At 35.8% G+C, this 21,605-nt stretch overlaps 2 protein-coding genes across 5 annotated transcripts; one reads left to right on the forward strand and one right to left on the reverse strand.

Moving 5' to 3' along the window:
• Positions 1 to 1,771: 1,771 nt before the first annotated feature.
• On the forward strand, positions 1,772 to 7,624 carry LOC147539244 (E3 ubiquitin protein ligase DRIP1-like). Of its 4 annotated transcripts, none has more exons than XM_086641536.1 (9): positions 1,797 to 1,970; positions 3,002 to 3,267; positions 3,814 to 4,030; positions 4,532 to 4,631; positions 4,735 to 5,080; positions 5,179 to 6,239; positions 6,317 to 6,364; positions 6,531 to 6,603; positions 7,198 to 7,624. In XM_086641536.1, exons 3-9 carry the CDS (start codon positions 3,880 to 3,882, stop codon positions 7,345 to 7,347), a joined length of 1,929 nt encoding a protein of 642 aa, XP_086497662.1. In that variant the 5' UTR covers positions 1,797 to 1,970; positions 3,002 to 3,267; positions 3,814 to 3,879; the 3' UTR covers positions 7,348 to 7,624. The 4 variants fall into 4 exon arrangements, with proteins under 4 accessions (XP_086497661.1, XP_086497663.1, XP_086497662.1 ...); XM_086641538.1 differs by having other exon boundaries at positions 3,896 to 4,030; XM_086641535.1 differs by lacking the exon at positions 3,002 to 3,267 and having other exon boundaries at positions 1,772 to 1,970.
• A 927-nt stretch (positions 7,625 to 8,551) lies between these two features.
• On the reverse strand, positions 8,552 to 19,625 carry LOC147539245 (uncharacterized). Its single transcript, XM_086642425.1, has 14 exons — positions 19,028 to 19,625; positions 17,295 to 17,694; positions 17,133 to 17,204; positions 16,964 to 17,029; positions 16,207 to 16,419; positions 15,561 to 16,082; positions 14,685 to 15,446; positions 13,875 to 14,159; positions 12,313 to 12,780; positions 11,157 to 11,871; positions 10,815 to 10,870; positions 10,226 to 10,705; positions 9,216 to 9,254; positions 8,552 to 8,893 (listed from the first exon to the last, which is right to left on the reverse strand). The coding sequence occupies exons 1-14, from the start codon at positions 19,405 to 19,407 to the stop codon at positions 8,696 to 8,698; spliced, it is 4,656 nt and encodes a 1,551-aa protein (XP_086498551.1). The 5' UTR covers positions 19,408 to 19,625; the 3' UTR covers positions 8,552 to 8,695.
• Positions 19,626 to 21,605: the final 1,980 nt, after the last annotated feature.

The following is a 21,605-nucleotide window of genomic DNA, read 5'->3' on the forward strand; positions in this document are numbered from 1 at the left end:
AGAAATAAAAAAAAAAAAAAAATTATTTTGGTAAAGGTGGCCGGCCGGAATTTTTTATTCCGGCCGGCAACCTTTCGCCGGAGAAGAAGGGTGAGGTGGACAGAGTGATGTGTCAATTGTTAGATGAGGTGGACAAAGAAAAGGAAAAAAAAAATAATTACAGAAATGCCATGGGGGTAGAATTGGGAGGTTGAAAAAATTTGGGGCCATTTAGGAATTTTTTGGGGCCAAAACGAACTGCCGGACACAATTGGGGGCCAAAACGGTGAGTTGGTCAACAATTGGGGGCCAAAACGGAATTAACCCAAAATGTTTTTTCTAAATTTGATGGGTACAAATGTCATTTTGAACATATATAAAGATAAATATCAGGTTTCCACTATCCGAATGTATAAAAGTATTTTTATTTTGACTTCCCACGTAAGCTAATTCTTAGTGGAGCAAGTAATTAAAAGTCAACTATTTCATAGAAATGAATTCTCTGTGGAATTAAACTCATGCAATTATATTTCGTATTAAACAATGAAAATACCTAGTTCCACACAAATTCTTTTATTTCCATGAAAATAAGTGACATCAACCACACCCTTAAATTTCCATCTTCAGTTTGTCTAATCAGACCCCAACAATTTTTTGATCTGTTTACCTCTCATAAATTGACAAAATATGTAATAGTGAGTCAAACAAGACTTACATTTCCTAAAACGTGATCTAAAAATATATTCAAATAGGGGGCTATTTTGGTATCAAACGTATCAAATATCAGCATGCACTCCCAATATGAAACTAACGTTTTCAGTCGAGAAATTATACTATATAACCAATTGCAAAGTTATTATATACAACTGCTGGAACATTCTCATGGAATCCCAACATTTGAAGTGAGGGTTAATTATGTTTCGACCCCCAATTTGTGACGAATTTGTCATTTTTTGCATAAGTATTCGACCGTTTAATTTGATCTTCAAGGACCCAAATTTTCTTACTCTCTCAGAAATACATGTAGAGGCCAAACGGAATTGCACCCAAAAAACTAAAAAAGAAAAATGTATTTTTGTCTCATCTCTCCTTCACTCCTCCATTTTATTCATCTCTCTCTCTCGCTACCTTGTACTTGTTCTTCAACAAAAAGTCGTCCGTCAGCGATCTTCAACCCAATTTCTTCTTTTTCTTCTTCTCTTCTCTCTCATTCTCTCTCTCTCTACTCTCAACCGACGAAGGAAAGGGTGTCCTTCCCTTCGTCGGCGTTAGTATAAAGAGAGAGAAAAAAAAAGTGAGAAGAAAATAAGAAGAATTACTGGGTTGAAGGTTGTCGGCGGATGTGTTTTTATCGGAGTAGAAGGATGAAGTGGCGAGAGAGAGATGAAGTGGAGGGCAGAAGTGATGAAATGGAGAAGATAACGAGAGATGAGGTAGAAATAGATGTTTTAAGACCTTTTTTAAGTTTAATTTCATTTTGACTCTCAAAAGTATTTTTGGAAAAATTGAACCTTTTTTGACCTTCGAAACCAAATCGGATTGTCCGACACTTATGGAGGACAAAATAGAAAATTTGTCACACATTGGGGACTAAAACGGAATTAACCGTTCAAGTTATTACGGAAAGCAACAAATATTCAATCGAACGGTATAAAATCACAAAGATGATTCTATGAGGTTGATTATTATCGTTGCATGTTGGATATAGAAGTTGTTAATTTGTATACGTTCACACTGAATAATAACCCTTGATGAAGATCACAAATAAAAGTAGTAAAACAGAAGTTATAATAAGGACAACTCCTTTTACTTCTAGTACACCTCTCAGCCGCAAGACTCTTCTCATGTAATGAGGAGTTAGACCTTTTTCTCTCTGTACCCTTTTTCTCTATCTATCTTGCATGAACATAGGAAGAAGAAGAATCTTGAACAAGTCTTACTAGTTAAGATATCATCAAAAATCAAAGAAAACAATCCTTCTCTATCAAAAGGTTTGATCTTTTCTATACTTGAATGTACTTTTCATTCTTATAATAATCAATAATCTTATTATTAACATTAATGTGGTTCTTGGGTTGATATTAGATTGCTCTGTTTTGTTATATTAAGATGATTTTCATGGATTGATTTGAATTTTGTTTATCATTAGGATTTAATGTTTTAATTGGTATGAACAAAGTGTTTGGGATCTTTGGGTATTTGTTTCTTAATCCAAAGATGAAGATTATGATGTTCTTGAAGTGTTGCTTAGGATCAAATTTTAATGGTTACTCTGTTTGTAGATTGATGTTTGAGTTATTTATGTTTGTGAGAAAGATCTTTAATGGAGGTTTTACATGGTTTTGGATTCTTGTATGGTTAATCTCCTCAATTATAGTTACTAGGGTTTATATATATGTACCTTTTCATATAAAATCCCCAATCTTTTAATTTTGTTTTGATAGGATTGTTCTAGATATACATCGTAAAAAACGAAGGCGTAGTTGATATTGTCAAATCAAGAATACATTGCTTAGAAAGACACAATTATAGATATTAGGGTCTATATACCTTTAGTTTTTAGAATCCCCAATCTTCGTATTTTGGCTCTGATAAGATTGATCTAGATTCACATCATAAAAAAACGAAGGCGAAATGATACATTGTCAAATCAAGATCCATCACTTAAAATTATAGATATTGGGGGTTTAAGATTAGGTTTTTCTAATAAAATCCCCAATATTTTAATTTTGATTTAGATAAGATTGTTCTAGTTATACATATCGTAAAAAAACAAAGACGTAATGATAATGTCAAATCAAACCCCATCGCTTAGGTATACACAATTACAATACTACGAGTTAGGATTAGGTTTTCAAGCAAGACCTCTAATCTCCTTATTTTGAATATGATAAGATGGTTTTAGATGTACATTGTCAAATCAAGATACACCGCTCAGGAACATGGAGTTATAGATATTAGGTTTTAAATGCATTAGAATTTCCTAGTAAAATCTTAATCTCCTCATTTTGGCTTTGATAAGATCGTTCGAGATATCAATCGTCACACAAAAGCGTAGTTGATGTATTGTCAAATTAATAAGTCTTTTGGCAACATAAAATGGGTATCTGAGAAAAGTAGAGAAATGCCATAAAAAAATCAAACCTTGAAAGGAATAAAGCTCATCGAAATGGAGGAGAAGAAAGTTTCCACCTACAGAGAAAGATAATATATGTAATAATAACACAATCCCAACCTTTACGATTTTGATTAGAAGGTATTGATCGATACATAATTCGGCATTGAAAGGTAAAATCCTCTTTAATGTATTTTCCAAATAAGTTACTAACTTCTCATATTAGTTGTGAATCAATATCAAGTTAGAATGACTATGTAAAAAATACATGTTCGCTCAGAAGAACGATCGAGCTCCATTTATGGTCTAGAATTTTGGATCTATCATGAAAGAAACAAATTAAATATATGGATTTCATGTTTATGTGATATTATAGTTGTTGGATTCCATCTTAACCTCATCCATTTCTCTTCGACATTGACGTGATCTAAAACCTTCGCGTTGTTTAGGAGTTTCAGTAGATCTTTGCTTGCAACAAGGTAATCGGGTTATCAATAGTAAAAGGAAAAAACATCCACACTAAGTCAACAAGGAAATCTTATATCGTGTAGCTCATTAGGCAAGTCTAATGGATGGATTTGAGTGAGATGATTAGTGTAGATCGAAATAAGGGGAATTGTTAGAAGGCTAGCCCTAGGTAGCCTACTAATAGTCCACCCTTGGTTGAGTTTCAATCTTGTTCTCAAGCATTAGTAATTTTTAGTACCTTATTCTTGTAGGTTTTTCAATTGTGCGTTGATTCTTTTGGTGGAGTTTACTGCCTCCGGTTGCATTTGCTGATAAGGATGAGAAATCTAACAGGGGAAATTGCCGAAGAAAAAGAAGAAATTGCTATTGACAAAGTTATGAAGGAAAAACTTGTGGATTGCTTCACCTGCCTGCTTTGTCTCAATATGCTTAGCCAGGCCACGGCCATCGTAAGTTGTCTTCATACATGTAAGCATCAAGAAACTCTTTCCGTGTTTTTTTTAAATTCTATTCTGTTTTGGTTTGTGTTTTCTCTGCTTTATGGACGTAATTTACTGCACATTAGAACTCCTCATTCATGTTTTAGGAAGGATAGGTTGTTGTTTCTTTGGTAAAAACACATTTTGTATGGGCCATACCTTCACCAAGCTAATTAACGTAACGTCTCAATGGAAACAAAAAAGACACGTATTTTAAAATCCATCGTAAGAATTATCCGTATTTGAATGGCATATCAATGCAACCAATTTACGTAAACCAATTACCTGCAACATTATTCTTTGAAGACCAAGAATCATTACGTCAATGACATAGAAAGATAGGTCAAGCAATATCGAACTTACCCACATTATATGTTGGAATGTTCAATTTGTTTTAGTATCTATGTATACAAAACCACTTATAGTTCTTTAACTTAGAATGTTTAAGACATGGAGTTTCAAGTTGATATTCAAGTTTCGTATTTCACAGTTTGCAGGGACTGCATTTATCACAAGTTTGAGGATGAACAGACAAATTGCTGTCCGGTCTGTAAGGTTGGCTTAGGTGTCAATCCTATTCAGAATCTAAGGTACTCTAGTCTCTCTCCCTCTCTCTCTATATATATGTGTGTGTGCGTGCGCGAGTGAGTGTCTATGTATCTTCTAAGTGATGTCCTAATACATTTTGTGCAGATCGGACAATAGCTTGCAAGATATTATACTTCATTTTTTTCCGACGAAGAGGTCTAAAAATGTAAGAACTACAGCAACATCTGCCAGAGAAATTGAGATATCTATATCCTCACTTGCTAGTCTAGGAAGAGATAAACCTAGCCCGTCCCCGGTAGGCATTTTACAGGAAAGAGAAAACAGAAATTCGAAGGGTAAAAGAATCGAGGAAAAGAGTTATCTTGTTCCAGTTTCATTACTTCAGCAGTCAGCTAACAACCCCCTAGAAAAAACTGATAAAAGAAGTAGTAATGGACCCAAGTCATCGGTTCAGAACTCGGCTAGAACTCCCATTCTTAGTAAAAAGCAGGTACTTTCATGCCTTATTATAACTTATTCGATATTTACGAGTGTTTGTGTCATAAATCTCTTACATTATTAAAAAAAAATTACTTGTTGTTGAAATAGCATGATTCGAACCCTGCTCGTGACAGTAGAAAGACAGACATGTTACAGCCACCCAACCAAAGTAGGCTTTGTGGGCTTTTGTCCAAGGTCCACATAAATGTTGGATCTTCGACGAGCTCTGTCAGTGGTGAAGATAGTCATGTCAACCAAGAGGCTCTACCTATTCCTCCTCAAACTGCAATTTGGGAAAACAACACAAGAGAAAAACGAAACAACTCTCATGGGCTTTTGTCGACAGTCGGGACGAAGGTTGGACCTTCGGCAAGTTTTGTCAGCAGTAACCAAGAAGCTCTGCATGTTCCTCTTCAAACTGAAAATGGGGAAAAAAAACCTAGAGAAAAGATAAATAAGGTCGGGACGAAGGTTGGAGCTTCGGCAAGTCTTGTCAGTGGTGAGCATTGTCATGTCAACCAAGAGGCTCTACATGTTCCTCCTCAAACTGAAAATGTGGAAAACACCCCTAGAGAAAAAATAAACAACTTTCGTGGGCTTTTCTCGGAGCTCGGGACGAATATTGGAACTTCGGCGAGTTTTGTCAGCGGTGAGCATTGTCATGTCAACCAAGAGGCTCTACATGTTCCTCAAACTGAAAAAGGGGGGAAACCCCCTACAGGAAAAATAAACAACTTTCGTGGGCTTTCCTCGACGGCCGGGACGAAGGTTGGAACTTCAACAAGTTATGTCAATGGTGAGAATTGTCAAGTCAACCATGAGGATCTACATGTTCCTCTTCAGACTTCAAATGGGGAAAACAAGCCAAAAGAGAAAAGAATCAACTTTCAGGATCTGAATGAAACTCCTACTCCAGAACAACTAGAAACTACCTCAAATCGTGATTCGGGTGCAAACAAGGATGTGCGGAAGGGGAAAAGGGTAATAGAATCGACAGAAGAAAGAGTTGTTTTGACTTCAGATGCTAATGTGAGTCGCTCAGCACCGCAAATTTCTCTTCAACCTACCGAACAAAGAGTCGCGACGTCCACTAGTAACGAGGTCGGGAATCAACCCTTTAAAAGATTGGATCCTACTTGGATGAATCTTATTGCATTTGATGATAAAAGGTAAAGAAACATCCAATATATTTAATATTTTCTTTCGTCCTTGTGAGCCTAAGTATGCTTTTTTAATATTGGTGCAGGAAACGAGCTCGTCTCCCTCAATTAGCGAAACCTATTATCTGTATAAAGTAAGTCGGTCTATGCTTATTCGTGCACTTGTATGTAATACTACATTACTACTTCATTGAATAGTAGTTCGATTTATGTAAAAAGACATACGTAGAATAGAGTAATAGTTTAAGTGCTTAATACATGTTATTGTCACTATTTAAAACGACTCCTTGTGGTGTGCAGGGACAGAAATGTAACAGTATCCTCAATCATTAAGTACATCAAAGTGAAGCTTAATCTCGATAGCGAATCAGAGGTGAGAGTTATTTTTAATGATTCTTGGTCAAAACAAGAAAACATACAATCGGTTTATATTTTGCTTTCACAATACCTACTTACTACTAAATCATCAAAATGGAAGTAAGTATTTGTGGGATAATGTGTCATTATGTATACCCATATGGATCAAGATAGGATTGTAGTAGGTATATAAGCTCAGCCGATCCTTTCCTTGTTGACCTATTTTTAGATCCGAAAATTGGGTGTGCGTTCATATCAGTTAGTACCAGAGCCAGGTTAACCATGTCACTGAGGCTAGCACATAAGCAGATCCACTCCTTGACCAGGGTGTTGTGGGTTTTCAAGGATGTCGGCTTTGGAAGTTCAAATCCGCAGCGGCAGTGAAGCTTTCACACTATAAGCTTGAGGTTGCACCTACAACCACGGCCCCAAAAGCCCCCAAGTGATGTGGCACTATCAGAGGCGATTACTTTACAAAGTTCATACGTATTACCAGTGATATCATTCGAGATTTCTTGATTATATGAATTAGGATACTATTAAAGATACCTGAATCCTATCGAGTGAGAAAAATCACAAATCTATTAACTTGATTAAATCTCTTATGCAGATTGAAATCTCGTGTTGCGGTCAATCTGTGGTTCCAACTGCAACTCTCGATAGCCTGGCGGACATATGGGTACGATCTCGAATATACAGTTGTCTAAATAAATCAGATCCAAAAAAATTTGTCATGGTCTTGACATATAAAAGGAAATAGATCGACCGAAAATCTATGTTAGTAATGTTTTCTTCTCATACCATTGTTTCAACAAGCTTCTCGACTCCATAAAAAAAAGCTTCGATAAAGATACTTCTGACTGATACTTAGATTTCTAAGATGTTGTTTTTAATTGGTAAACTTATGCTTTGACTGCCTAGCTAGAACTTGAGCTAGTTTGATAAATTTTTGTTCTTGTTTGTACTTTGTACAAGCGATCAGCTTAAATTTCAAGTACTTCATTGTTTTAAGTTTTTAATAGTACTTGTTTGATTTATCTGGTGATTGGTTTGATATTTTTTCTTGCTTATGAAGAAGAGTGGGGAAATTTTTTGAATTTTTAGCTGAATCAGAGAAAATATATTTTGCTACAGTTTTAGCAACGCTTTTACCATTACTAAATTTATGGAACAATATGCGTTGCTAATAACATTTTTCATTTTTTGTTACAGTACATAGCAAAATATCCACTATTTGTTGCTAATGGAACTCAATCCCACTCTTTATCCAAATTGAGCAAAAAAAATCATCTTGATAAATTTTATTTTTTTCTTTCCCGAATTCGAATGGCACAACTTCACAACAGCCTAAATTTCTAGTAAATTCGCTTATACGACCTAATTTGAACTAGGCAAATTCTATTCATCCCTACTAGGCAAATTCTATTCATCCCTCCATTTGGTCCCTTCCCCAACCCTCTGCCTGATGTGGCGACATATTACTTGAGTGCGGAACAAATGGAGAGAGAATGGTGAGAATATATGCTCAAGTGATATATTGCCACATCAGGCGAAAGGCTGGAGAGGGACCAAACAGAGGGATGAACGAAATTTTTGTTTGAACTAAGATTTTTTTTGAAAAAAATTATGTTTTTTTGCCGAAAATCTTAACCTACTCTTGAACTTTTTAGTCGAAATCAAAGTTCAGAACAAGGTACAAAAACAAGAGAATCACTATGAGTTTTTGTAAGGATGAGCTCTTAATCATTTCCTATCGCATAGAACGACTATTTGTTTTTCTGTAAAGACGAGCTTGTAATCATTTATATCGTTTCCGTACATCTTATGATTTTTCTTAAGAAGTTACAAGAGAAAACACAATTATCATGGCTTTTATACTAACCACACAATGAAAAACCTCGAAAAAATTTATTCAATAAAAAGTTTTTCCCTCGACCAATTCTTTACATTGTAACAACCAGATGGGACGACAAAAATTGTTGCTTTATTATTTTAGAAAGAGAAGAAAAAGTACAAAATCCTTCAAGATAAATTATTTGGGAATTTGGAGATATACAGTGAATGAAGTTAACCTAGTATATAAATTAGGCACAAAAAAGTTATTTGGGCTATAAGAAAGATGTACTCAAGGGATTAGCAAAGAAATGTTCTCTATAAACTGGTTCTGGTTTCTTGAAGTTCTTGCTACTCTTGAAAAGACTCTGAAGTGAAGATGGAAAAGATCCATTGGAAGTATTTATCTGATACATTTTCTTCACTATAAGATGATTATCGAGAACCATTAACTCCAATAGTTTTCTGCAACTCTGTCATCATAAAGAGTTAAAAGTTAGATCAGATATTCATGAGCTAGGTTAAAGAGAAAAGACGGTATTTTTATTTACTTAAGGTGGGTTCATTTGGATGACTCCCTAGTGGATTGGATTGGCCTGAGCTTATCGGTTTGTTACTGGCAAAAACCCACTAAGGAAATGCACAAGAGTGGCACCTGGTTATCATCCTTGGATGTCTATCTTTTTCGTCCTAAGAAAGGTCGATTTAGATACTTTTTCCATCAATGTTTAGCGGTTCGAACTTTTATTTTCCTCAAAAGAGAATCTTGTTGATAAGGCGAATAAGAGAGCATACCTGAGGATTCAATGTGCGCATACGGTGGATAATATTGTCCTGAAAAAACAAAAGAATTAAACTTTAGAAAACAAAGAAATGAGCCAACATTAAGCCCTGGCTATGACCGAGCCAGTGGATGAACCCATAACCTGGTGGCACATCTGACGTACCACTTGTCTCAATACCAACCACATTGACATTGATTCAGGAACCGACCAAGGTCCCTGGCCTAGATCCACATGATATAAGATTTTCTTTGGTATGGGCGACGGATCTACTCTAGACCACCGAGGCTTCTCCACTCGCCAATGTCTGAGCCAATCCCACCCAAAAGGCCTAACTAGATGTAAGACAGTGAGCTAACTTATTATTCAAGTCCAGAAGGTCTTTTAAAGCAATGTAAGACTAAGGTGTTGTTTGTGTTTTCTTAAGTCCGAATCTGAAAATTGAACCAATCTATGTTGTAATTTACATTTAGTATATGCGTGTGTTTCCATCTCTAATAAATTCAGACCTTAAAACAGCTCTTCTTTATCAAATTCAGACTTATTTTATAAGCTGAAAACACATGTATTGGATTATATAAATACTTGTTTCAAGATCTTAAGATAAAATTGAACATAAAACTAAGGTGATGTTTTTCCTTCAAAGATCTAAATCAGGAACCTGAATATAACTCATGTGTAATTTTAGTTGGTTTGCAAGCTTTTATCCTTCCAATGAACTCAGATCCTAGAACAAATCTTAGCATCAAATGCATGTGTTTCCAGTTAAAAAAAAACAAGCCTAAGAGAAGATGACTTGTTTTAAGTTCTGATCTTACTAGAGAAGTAAATGCATATAAGAACTAAAATACAAATATACAAGTAAATTATAAACCAAAAGACCCCGCCCCAATTATCACACATATATGTTGTATTAGATGCACATTGAGACTTGAGAGTCGTAAAGTTTGAGCTGTAGACCCTAATAAATAAATTAACATTCCTAACTAACATGCATTAAAATATCGGATATAGCAAACATACCTCCAATACACCAGGATTTTGCATCACAAACCCAAGGATGTTTCGTGTGATTGCGGTGTATACAATTGAATTTGTCGTTCCATCGCCATTTATCCATGGAAGTATTGGCCTAAAGGAATGACAATACGAATCACCAGAATTCATGCATTTAACATTATCTCTTTCCTTCATCCCTTCTGATGAAACATCAACTTCTTTCTGCACATTATTTTGATATCTAACATTATCATCTCTGTGAGATTGAGCTTCATTTGAGTCTTGAGGAGTTTCTTTGGCAAGATTGAGAAAAGATTTTTTATGCACATTATCAAGGTCCATGGTAGTTTCAGCATTTTCCACATTTTCTAGTTGGGGTCCGGAATCAGGAAATTTCATGTGACAAGGTGAATTCAGATCTTGCGGATGAATGCCTGTCGAGGATAAAAAGTACTTGGATCGGTATGAAGCATCAACTATATGAACCGAGTTATAAGCATTCACCTGTGTTAAATCACTCCTATATTAGAAATCAAAGCTAATCTAATCTTCGTAATAGAAACCAAGGGAAAGAGATTCTCAAATAGCTAAAAAGCATTCATAGGTTGTATACCTTCAGAACTAATCCAAATACTTCAAGCACATCTACTACAAGTTTCGCCATCTCCCCTGTAAAAAGAAGACTGATATATTTATTTGTCGGTAGGAGACCCAGTTATTTCTCCACAGTAAAAGAAAACAAAATTTTTACTTAGTTACACACTTTTTAACTTCTCCAGACCTATTGTCGATAACAAGTAGCAGTTGAAAAATCTGCGTCCACTTTTCATGATATTATGCATGCAATCAGATACATCAAAAATTTGGGGTGATTTTTCCTTTTCAGTGATGGATCTAAATCACCTGAATGTTTTTGATATTTGGACTAAACATCAAAGGTTAAATATAGACTTACCTGTAACTTGGGGAAGTTCTTTCATGCTCAATCCCTGGTCACCACATTTACAAATGGTGGAATGAACTGTTCGGAAGAGCACTGGATTTAATGGACTTGTTTCTTGGTCATTAAATTTTACAGCAATCAAAGATTGACCATAACGAGTCATAGCTTCCCACAGAGATTCACCAGATGATGCAACATTTTTGTTTGAGATTCCGAGTTCATGATACATGATCTTATCATTGTCATCAAGCATAGCTGAATTTGCAGAATTAATCTCCTCATTATAAGATAATTTCATGGTCTCAGTTGTTGGAATTACTGCACGGTTTAGAGATACCTTTAAACCAGGAAAACCTTTTTCTCGCCGGCACATATATTCCTCCCCTTTAACCATTGCATGCTTAACCTGTTTCTTATCACATTCTTCAGATTCATGAGTTTTATTTTTAGAATTCTTTTTCTCCTCAGCCTCTCCTACGCCCTCATCTGGCAAATGAGGTGAAATGAAGAATTCTCCTGAAGAAACTAGACCTAACAAATGGAAGATATCACCACACTGTAAATCAGCATCAAGATGTATCACCTCCTCCATGAGATCTTTTTCTCTCTCGCTTAACCAGTTCGCAAACTTCGAAGCACTCTTTCCAGTGTTAATTGGAAATGGTGAAGATAAAACACGGTTGAGGTAGCTTCGAGAAAGACTACAAGGATTTTCTTTGCCACAGACCTGCACAAGTTGAGACGATTAGGATTTAGGACTTAGAAGAACAACAACGGAAATCATACTGACTTCACCAGTGAGATTGTGTAACTAAATTCTAACATAAAACTTGCAAATAATTCTCATGTCCAATATGAGAATGTCCATACAATTTACTCCAGGTAATGGCCAACATGCCTACTTTCCTCTTTCATATGTTCTTTCTTGCATGTAACTATAACATAAGAAGTTGATCTGCGAGTTATTCGCGATCCGTGTGTAGGCCCGGGCCTGTGGTAGTATCCCGATTCGAAAGCGACCGTGGCACCGATTTAAAAAAAAAAACGAGTAACTCGTGCAATTTGAACAGGGTCACGCTATCAACTCATATTATGTGGTAGAGGAGCTTCAAAAATCGAACTGAAAGTAAAGTGATTAGTGCGACAAGTGAGCATTGAGAGAGTTTACCAAGATCCTTTTCTCTTTAAGGTAATAGAATGCTTCAAACAGCTCCTCGTTAGAATAACATTTTAGAATCTCTGTTAGCATCATGGGCACCTCTGATGCAGTTGAGTTGTTCAAGAATACAAGCTTGAGGAGCTCCACAGCATTGGCAACTGCCAAGGATTCATAAACCTTTTTACCATCAGTAATTCCTTCATTCAACACTTTGAGAAATTTTCTGGGAAGAGATTGAGATCCAGATTGCCGCTTTCGTTTTCCAACATGGTCCTGCATTTCCTCAAGGGTAGCAGTAGATGGACTGGGATCTTCTGTACAAGTTGCAACAGGAGTTCGGACTCCCGTACATTTCTTCCTTCTCCGAGAAGCTGATCTGGAATTACTTTTTTCTGGACGAAGCTGCTTCCTGTTGTAACTAGAGTCTCTCCGTAATCTAAGACGTGATAGCCCCTTATTACAAGAATAATACAGCACCTGCAAATTGATCAATCATGTTATTGAACAAAACAAAGAAATAAATCAGTCAATTAATCAATGAAAAGGCTAGCATGTATCATCTTAACAAAAGGAAAATTTAAAGAGTCCTAGTACGAGGAAAAGAAAAAAAGTTAATGAAGAAATTCAGAGAGAGAAGCTGTGATTTATTCATCCAAGATCTTTTAATTGTTTAATCACAATTCACATATGCAACCACATATTTCAAATGGCTGAATCCATGCCACATACATTTTAAGTACAAAAACCTTGTTCTTTCCATGTTATGGCGTTAGTGACATATCTGTGAACATTTTATAGATGAAAATGTCAGTCTCGACTCTCGATTATGTATCAACAAAAAGTTGGAGAAAAAACTCGTTATTGATGTCCTTACTTGTAATAAACGTTAAATAAATTGGAATTCCACAAAGAATATTATTAACGAAAATATAATTAAACCATTCTCAATTACTCAAAATGATGCAAAAACAGTATATTGTTCAGTAAATGTTTAAACAGAAAACATGCATATTATATACATGTATATAATATATATCGAATCCGTCCATAAGTGTAATCCTAGATAAACGAATACCAAATCCAATTACGCCCACAACTCACAATGTGGTAAATCGGTGTCTCTCGGTTAGAAGTAAAGCCCCTAAAGAATACACGAGCGTCCAAAGTTTCTTTTTACACCAAAGGAAAAGCAGAGGAAGAACAGCCAACTTAATCTTCTCAAAATTCATTTTCCCATCTTTAAATATAGCTCCCTTGTAGAATTTCAAAAATTGCTAAGAAAAATAGCATGTGAGATAACCTCCTTCAAGATTCTAATCCTCGGCTAGGAACCAAAAGCTCATTAAACGGCACAGTACAAACCACCCTGAATGACCTAATAAAATAGAAGCAGATCCTCCTTGGTAGATCACAAAAAGCAAAATAGTCTATCATTGTTACTCTTACTCACAGAGAGCTAACATATAGTGATAAATTTATAACAAAGTTACAAACTTGTAATGCACCAAGATGCCGAGTAACAGCAGTTAGAGAAAGCATAAGCGAACTAATATAAAAGAAAGACACTGTACCTCTGGTACAGCAGATCCTGGGAATGCATGCACGGCAGCTCTTCGATCAGCTGTAGCATAACAACGTTCTAAAGTCTTCCAGTATAGATCGACGGCTTCCTTGTTTGATAAGACGAAGTAATGCCTGATCCTTGGGCGAAGATCAACGGAATTTCCACTCTTTAACAATGGCACTTTTGAAAAAGGTTCCTCAATATATGGTTTAAGCTCCATAGCGTAAGTAAAAGTAGCATGTGTGGTTACCTCTGCATCTTCTGTATGTCCATCAGTAACTAACCGAATCAACTACACATTAAAAGGTGAACTACCAGTCAAGGACTCAAGGCATAATTTATAGTGAATTGCATAATAGAAATACATCATAAGGCTCAAAAGAAATCTCTCTAGGACCTTTCGATCAAGTCAATCTGGAGAATGGAAGAAGTAGATCTGCTTATCCTCTGCCATACAAGCAAGCACTTGTCTAGAAGGAAGGACACCCATTATTAAATGGATCAACCCAAAGAAAATTTCTAGATTATGGCCAATATATCCTCAGAGGGCCCATAGCTTCTTATAAGAAAAACAAAAGAAAATACTAGAATGGTCACTACGAGATAAGTGAAGCACAATAAGGAACACTAATAAATAGGAAGCAGAACGTTTTACAAACAGGGCCTCGATTCTCAGTTAATAGAGATTTCCTCTCTATCTAAAGACAGGCAAACATTATATATAACTTCCTACATTATATCTAACCTACTTGGTTTCCCCCATAAATGTCTTGACAAATGCAGCTATTTTGTATTATAACAAGCTTATGTTGTTTACCTTCAGTCGGCGTAATATATTAATAGTTCGTGCAAGTCGCGCAGAAGCCTGAGCGTCCCAAACAGACTTGTGAACCTGTACTGGAAGATCACAGAGGCATTTGCAACTCTCAATCAAATCGCCAAACTTATATGCAGATCCAACAACTTGTAGATATAAGTCAAGTGGCATTTTGTCTATACACGCATTTAGTTCAAGCAATTTGCAAGTGCTGTGACGGTTCTCCAAGTCATACCAATTTCTCGTAGAGGATAAAGCACCATCAAAATCAGGTGAACTACTTAAATAACCCCAGAGAAAGTTATGCAGCAACTTTGCACGATCAATTTTGGCAAAAACTAATCCATTAGCACGCATGGCTTCTACTATTAGTGCAGAGTCTGATTTTGAATTTGCAGAGCCTAACTTTGAACTTGTAGAGCTGAAAATCCTCTTAACACCAGGTAGTATTGGAGCCAACTTATCAATTTTTAATCGAGCTATGGCCTGATCACGATTTTTCCTATTGAACGCTCTAAATCTCTCAGGAATTTGACCCTTGAGTTCGGGAGTTAAAGTTTCAATAGATACGACCTCGACAGTTCGCATAAGACGATGGTTAGTAATATCAGGAACGACATAGCGAATGCGTTTGCAGCATCCTTCATCTTGAAGTTTATTTAATGTTCGATTCAAAGTTCTCCTAGCGATTGGTGTACTTTTATTTTTCTCAAGACCATCAAGCCACTTACGGAGCTCAACTGTCAGAACGAATTTTTCTTCCTGCACAGAAATTTTAAAGAAGTGTTATATCCGAAATAACTAAACAAAAGCTTGCTCGGTAGGAGATAATAGAAACTCGGTAAGCTTAAAGCAGTAAGTGGATAGTAAAAGGACCTGTAATCGTTGAAGTATCCTCCGTTCTCTTTGAGCAATGGTTGCAACCACAGAAAGACATCGGTATGGGCTTGGTGTTTCTGCTGGATCAGCATGCAGGCCTGTTCGAGCTAAATTACATTCACTAACTAAATCCTGTGGTTTACTTCCATGAACAACGGTCTGCTTGTTCGGGCTATTACCAAGAGGACTACTTTCAGGTTCTAATCCAACTTGTCTTCTCTCTATTTTTCGGGGACTGAAAAGCTCTTCTTTTGAAGTTGAAGAATCTAATTGCAATGTGGCTACATATGATTTATTATGACTAACTTGAGTCGGTAGCTTCTCTTCCTCAACAACATTTGCAGACTTACCAGGAACATCAACTAGTGAACCACCGGTGAAGTTCCCAGATGTCCAAACTCGATAGTGCCAAGACTTGTTATGGCTTTCAGCCTGAAGATGACAACCAAACCTTGTGAACATATTACGAAGACGACGACAACCGTTCGACTTATTATCCAACCCGACTCGCTTGCAAATCTGGATAGAGATCACAAAGAAAAAGACAGATTTAGATATAATAGATAGAAAGCTTTAAGAAGGTGTAGGTAAATATCACGATTCACCAAAACTACGTCTGTAGAGCATGGATGTGATAACAAACCTCCGTAACAGTAAGACCTTTTGATCCTTCAGAAGAAATCATATCGTGTATTTGATGCTCAATTGGAAGCTCAAAAAGTAGTTCATTCAGTTGGTCTCTTTTTTCACATCCAGCCGGTTGATCTATATCTAAATCATCAGATCCACATGAAACAGATTTTGATTCAAAATGCTTCTGATCAAACTTTTTCAATAAACGTAAACATTTGATGCCCTGCCAAATTATGAATACACCATTTAACAAATGATTAGAGCAATTTCTCATTTTCTTACTAATAAAAAAGTGACAGTTGAGAAAATGACAACAGAGCAAGCTCAGCCCGCATCTTCTCTCGCGTATCTACGTTAGGATAATGTATGTAACTGAAAATTAAGTTTTGCCATGACAGATACCCTGATACGAGTTTATGTTACTTGGACACTCTTGCACATAATCGCATTAGGGTCGTAGACTCGTACAATACCAGTCTAGGTTCAGCCATTCATGTACAAGTGAAGACCGTTGATTAGGAAGTAAAAAAATTGTACTTAGAAGTTGAAACTAAAGGACCTACTATACTGGCGTTTTTTCATTCTCTGTACCAGATACCTGCTCCATGTCAGAGTCTCACATGAGATAAACCAATGAAAAACAACCAAAAGAAAGATAGATATGACATCACAATATAACCAGATTGTCAAGAGGATATATATATATATATATATATATATATACAGAGAGAGAGAGAGAGAGAGAGAGAACATATGATCACACACACCTTTTTGTTATTGACTTCCGCATGAAATTCTTCAACTACACGAGCATCTTTCAACCTCTTGCAGATCTGTGAAGTATTTTACAGGGAATTTTATAGTAAAGAATAGGAGCAATCATGCCTCTTCACAGGAGCAGTAGATTAAAATATGCAACTATAATATTGAACTTACATTTCTCCAGGTTCTATGACCAGTGGTCTTTTGATAACCAAGAGCCTTTTTAATATCAGATGAGACAAGAACCTTCAAAAAATAATGTCAGGAAACATCAGCACAATGAATAATATGAGGTCTTCAAATGAGGTATAAATATATAGATGGAACATAATTCACCTTGCCATCGGCTTCTTCAAGTTTTTCACAAACAGCTTTCAAATCTGGGAGATAATCCTTCACACGGACTTCTTTGACATGGTTTCCTGCAACAAAATCCTTAGCCGAAGAACTTCCATTTGTACTTGTAAGACTCCCCAGCGCTTCTCTATTGGTAATTACAAGTCTTTGTTGAGAATTTAAGTGTTTTGCATAACGAATTAAGCGAATCAAATTCGTATTTTCAATGGATGTATTTTTTGAGCCATCTTCGCCTTCAGTGCCAGCTTCTTCTGTTCTTACAGTAGATGATTGCCTTACAACCAACCCTTGGCATTCCAAGCTCCTAACTATGTAGAAAAAATTGCTTCCTTTGATGCCAAATTCCTTAGCGAGTTGGCTCTGTGTTATTCCATCACTTCTGCAAAACCATGAAAAGGTATTATCATCAGCAGGATCTATTCCTTACACAACACTGAAAGAAGCTTTAGCTATCATACTGTTCCAACCGAGTCCATCTGGAATTCTATGTAACTCGTGCCAAGGCATGCTTTGGTAGAAACGTTATACTTCCGCAACAATAGAGTAGCAATAGTTTCCTTTCCAAAGGACCAAAATCCAAATTGATGTCTAGGATCACCACATTAAATAGAGTTGCAATAGAATCAGAGCGAGCTAAGCAAGAGGATGCAATAATGCAAAACCAAAACTCAACCCCATTTTGCAGTTGAACCGTAAAAACAGATTACGAACTGTATTTGAAGATGCCAAAGAGACATAAATCATCTTTATTATAGGATATACTCTCCATGTAGACTTGTTGCCTAACTGGTCCAATACATCTGACAAACTTTTGTAAAGAATTAGTTTAAAGTAAGCAACATGGTACTCGTCGTTTCCTTCGATGCTCTAATTCTAAAATAGAACTTTCGCGTACCATACAAATATGAGGTCCATCCATGTAAGACCTGCATTACTTTATTGCATCCATCATGATCCCTTTCCCAACAATCCGAGCTTTTTAAAACAAGTGGTTATTAACATGGTATAAGAAAAAATATTAAATCACTTGCTTTAAAAAGCTACAACATTCAGACACAGTTGTCATCAGTTTACTTGATATAACTTCCCTAATAGAATGAAATACGTTATGATAAAGTTAAATCACATATGTGATGGACTCACGGACACGACAGCACCGGTAGAAATTTGGGTGTCAGTGGCATTTATGTGGAGCCCATCGTCCTCCATACTTCCTCTCGGTGTTTGCACGTGCCAATTTCCTTCCTCTTTGTCTTAAATAGACTTAATTAACCACTCGCTTTATTACTATGCATTCTAAAAGCTCGTACTTTTAGAGAAAATTGTCAATGTAGTGGATAATCACTTGCTCTAAAAGCTCCTACTTTGGAGTAACTGGAGCAAATACAGGGGTGGGTTCATTTGCCCTAAATATGGTACAATCTAACAAGATCATGGTCTAGCACGAAAAATTCTATACGTACAACCAAAGCATCTACTACGGGTTACAACCCTTTAATGCTACTTCAATTCTCTACATAAATAACCCATTGTAAAATAGAAAAGTTGTACATAAAGCACTTTCTCCTGAAGCCCTAGGTCTACCACTAAGGAAAAAATTAGTCACTCAATGTAAAAATACAATCTTTATTAGAACAAGTGGTTATTAGAACTAAAACCATTAAGAAAAAACAAAACTTGAAGAAGCTAAATTAAAAGTAACGAGAGCTAACCTAACACTACCAAGTCGTTCTAGGGCAAGCCTTTGAGTTGAAGAAATTCCAGAATCAGCAACTTTACGGTCATAAAGTCCAACAAAACAATCTCTGAGTTGTTCACCAGCAACAATCTTCAACCCTAACTTCTCAGCTTCTTCATATGATTCGATTAAAGGGTCTTGAGAATCAAAAGTTGATTCATTGTTATTAGATTTGAATTCAAGACCTGGGGTTTTGATAATTCTATACCAGATGGATTTTTTTACTCCATTACAGAGATTAAGACCAGATGAAGATATTGAATTTTGTAAGTTCGGCCATAAGTTTGTAAGAGAAATTCCTTTAACTCCATTAGAACATATCTCGGATAATGCTGTTGAAACGATGGAATCCATTACTGTAAGACTCCGTCTAGAGAGAGAGAGAGAGGGAGAGAGAAATTAGAGCGAGAGAATCATAGCAGGAGAATGTTTCAGGAAGGCGGGGGGAGAAAGGGAAAAGAAGAGGGAATTTCGTATATTTGTAAGGGAAAAAATTCCTTTTGCCCCCTAAATGTGACCAACTCCCCAAGTTCATCCTCAATTTATCCAACCAATTGTTTAACCTCCTTCCTAACTAAGAGGGTGTTTGATTTTTTGCACTTATTAAGTGATTTTCACTTAATAAGTGTGGGCCGGTAATTTTAGGTCCTTTGTTTTTTCACTTAATAAGTGAACATCACTTGTAAGTGGGGTCAAAGTAAGTGCAAAAAAGTAAGGTCCAACTTCGAGCTTATTTTTTTTCCACTTACTTTCTAAGTGCTAAAAAAGACATTTCTATCCCTACCGAATATAATAATTACCAATGTAATTATAACTAAAAAGAAAATCTTAAACAATTGATATGTAAAAAAATCTTTTTATGACTTTATCAATGACCCTTTTCCTTCTTCACTCATCCTTCCCCTAAGCTTTTCTCTTAAATTTTTTTCACATCTCATCCTTCATTAACCACGGAACCACCCAAATTCCATGATGCAACGTAAGTTCTTTCTCCTTCATAATTTTTAATTATTTGAGGTTAATATTTTCAACATAAAGCACTCATAAATCGTAATTCTCTTGTATCCAAACTCGCGAGTATAATGAGTTAGTATGAAATGCTAATATGCAAATACATTAAGGTCAAAATAAACAATTTCTCATTTTTATGATATTTAGAATTAATATAAAAACAAAAATCAAACACTTAGAAGTGATAGAAAACAAACGCCACATCACTTACAAGTGATATCACTTACTAAGTGATTATCACTTAGTAAGTGGTAGCACTTATAAGTGCTAAAAAACCAAACACCCTCTAACAGTTTATTTGGGAAAAAAATTAAATTTGTTGTAGTAAAGCAATCTCACATCGGTGGTAGACGAGTTGTGGTGCCCACTATAAGGGTTTAAGTACCTTTTCTTCTTTCAACAAAAAAGTACCTTTTCTTAGTGGTGTGTCTCAACTCTAATGCTATAAGAACCTCAAGCGTCAACGAGACAGTGTTGCTAGTAGTCCTAAGGGTTGTCTATAAATTCCTACAACAAAATTTATATTATCTTCTCCAAAATTTACCTTTTTAGATTTTCTAGAAATTTATCTTTGTTCTTCTTTCAGCTATCTTTTTGTTCTTTTGATTTCTCATATTTGTTCTTTATGACTCGTCTTCTCTCTTCCATTGAGGATATTTGTCGATAGGGGCGGAGGGACAAGCAGACTGCCCTGGTTGTAGCCAAGGGCAGTTCTGTTATATTTATAAAGAGCTATGGTTAATCTTGTCATTGCAGCCAGGGTTACTTTATTTATTTTTTTACTTGTACTCTTGGTATGAAGAATCTAGAGAGAGAAAGATCCGTGAGTGATGATTGACGAGTCCCATAACCTCATTCTCTATAGTCAAACTAAAATCTATCATCAAACTAAAATATTTCTAATATTCTCCAACATTAAAGTGAAATCTTATCTAGAGTTTTCTAGTTCTTCAAATTCTATACATCATTAAAGATTCAAAGTTTGTAGGTAAGCAGTGTATTAAAATTTGTATTACTTGATTCTTATTAAAACTTCAATCCTATGTTCTTCTTACGTACTCAAATTACCAATGATCACATACATCCATTTTAATGAACGGGAAGTTTGTCATATTTGAAATATTAGCAAAAATTTAACATAGATTTTAGTTCTTCTACTGAGAATATTCGGAATCACTCACTTTGGATTGAAAAGTTAAGGTACATATAAGAAAAATGTTAGAAAAACATCATATTTGGCAAAAAAGTAGCGCATATAACTAAAAATTAAAAATTTTGCTCTTTAAGTAAATTTAGGCTAGTCCGGGCTAACATAAAATTCTGGCTCCGCCCTTGTCTGTCAATGAAACTCTTCTAGAAAATGTAGAAGGTCCGACAAAAAGGATCACTTTATCGAGAAGTATTTTTAAAAACAAATAAAGGGTGTTGTTTCTTCTCAGGGAAGGAGAACCAATCTTCTTCATCAGTGGCATGGCTTAGGTTTGGTGCGAAATTTTAATCGGGACCCCTTATATCGCAATATAATAGCAAAAGAAAATTAT

The sequence above is a fragment of the Eschscholzia californica genome, unplaced genomic scaffold (genome assembly GCF_041429995.1).
Source record: "Eschscholzia californica isolate CP2 unplaced genomic scaffold, dmEscCali1.0.p SCAF_5, whole genome shotgun sequence".
In the NCBI taxonomy this organism is placed as follows: domain Eukaryota; kingdom Viridiplantae; phylum Streptophyta; class Magnoliopsida; order Ranunculales; family Papaveraceae; genus Eschscholzia; species Eschscholzia californica.

Bases quoted from the DNA above. Each gene is read 5' to 3' on its own strand.
- LOC147539244 (XM_086641535.1), top strand. From the start codon at position 3,880: ATGAGAAATCTAACAGGGGAAATTGCCGAAGAAAAAGAAGAAATTGCT. The intron at 6,365-6,530 runs GTAAGTCGGTCT...TGTGGTGTGCAG, and splicing joins AAACCTATTATCTGTATAAA to GGACAGAAATGTAACAGTAT. The intron at 6,604-7,197 runs GTGAGAGTTATT...TCTCTTATGCAG, and splicing joins ATCTCGATAGCGAATCAGAG to ATTGAAATCTCGTGTTGCGG.
- LOC147539245 (XM_086642425.1), bottom strand. From the start codon at position 19,407: ATGGATTCCATCGTTTCAACAGCATTATCCGAGATATGTTCTAATGGA. The intron at 17,205-17,294 runs GTGAATTATGTT...TATTTTTTGAAG, and splicing joins TTGAAGAAGCCGATGGCAAG to GTTCTTGTCTCATCTGATAT. The intron at 8,894-9,215 runs GTATGCTCTCTT...TTATGATGACAG, and splicing joins TGCGCACATTGAATCCTCAG to AGTTGCAGAAAACTATTGGA.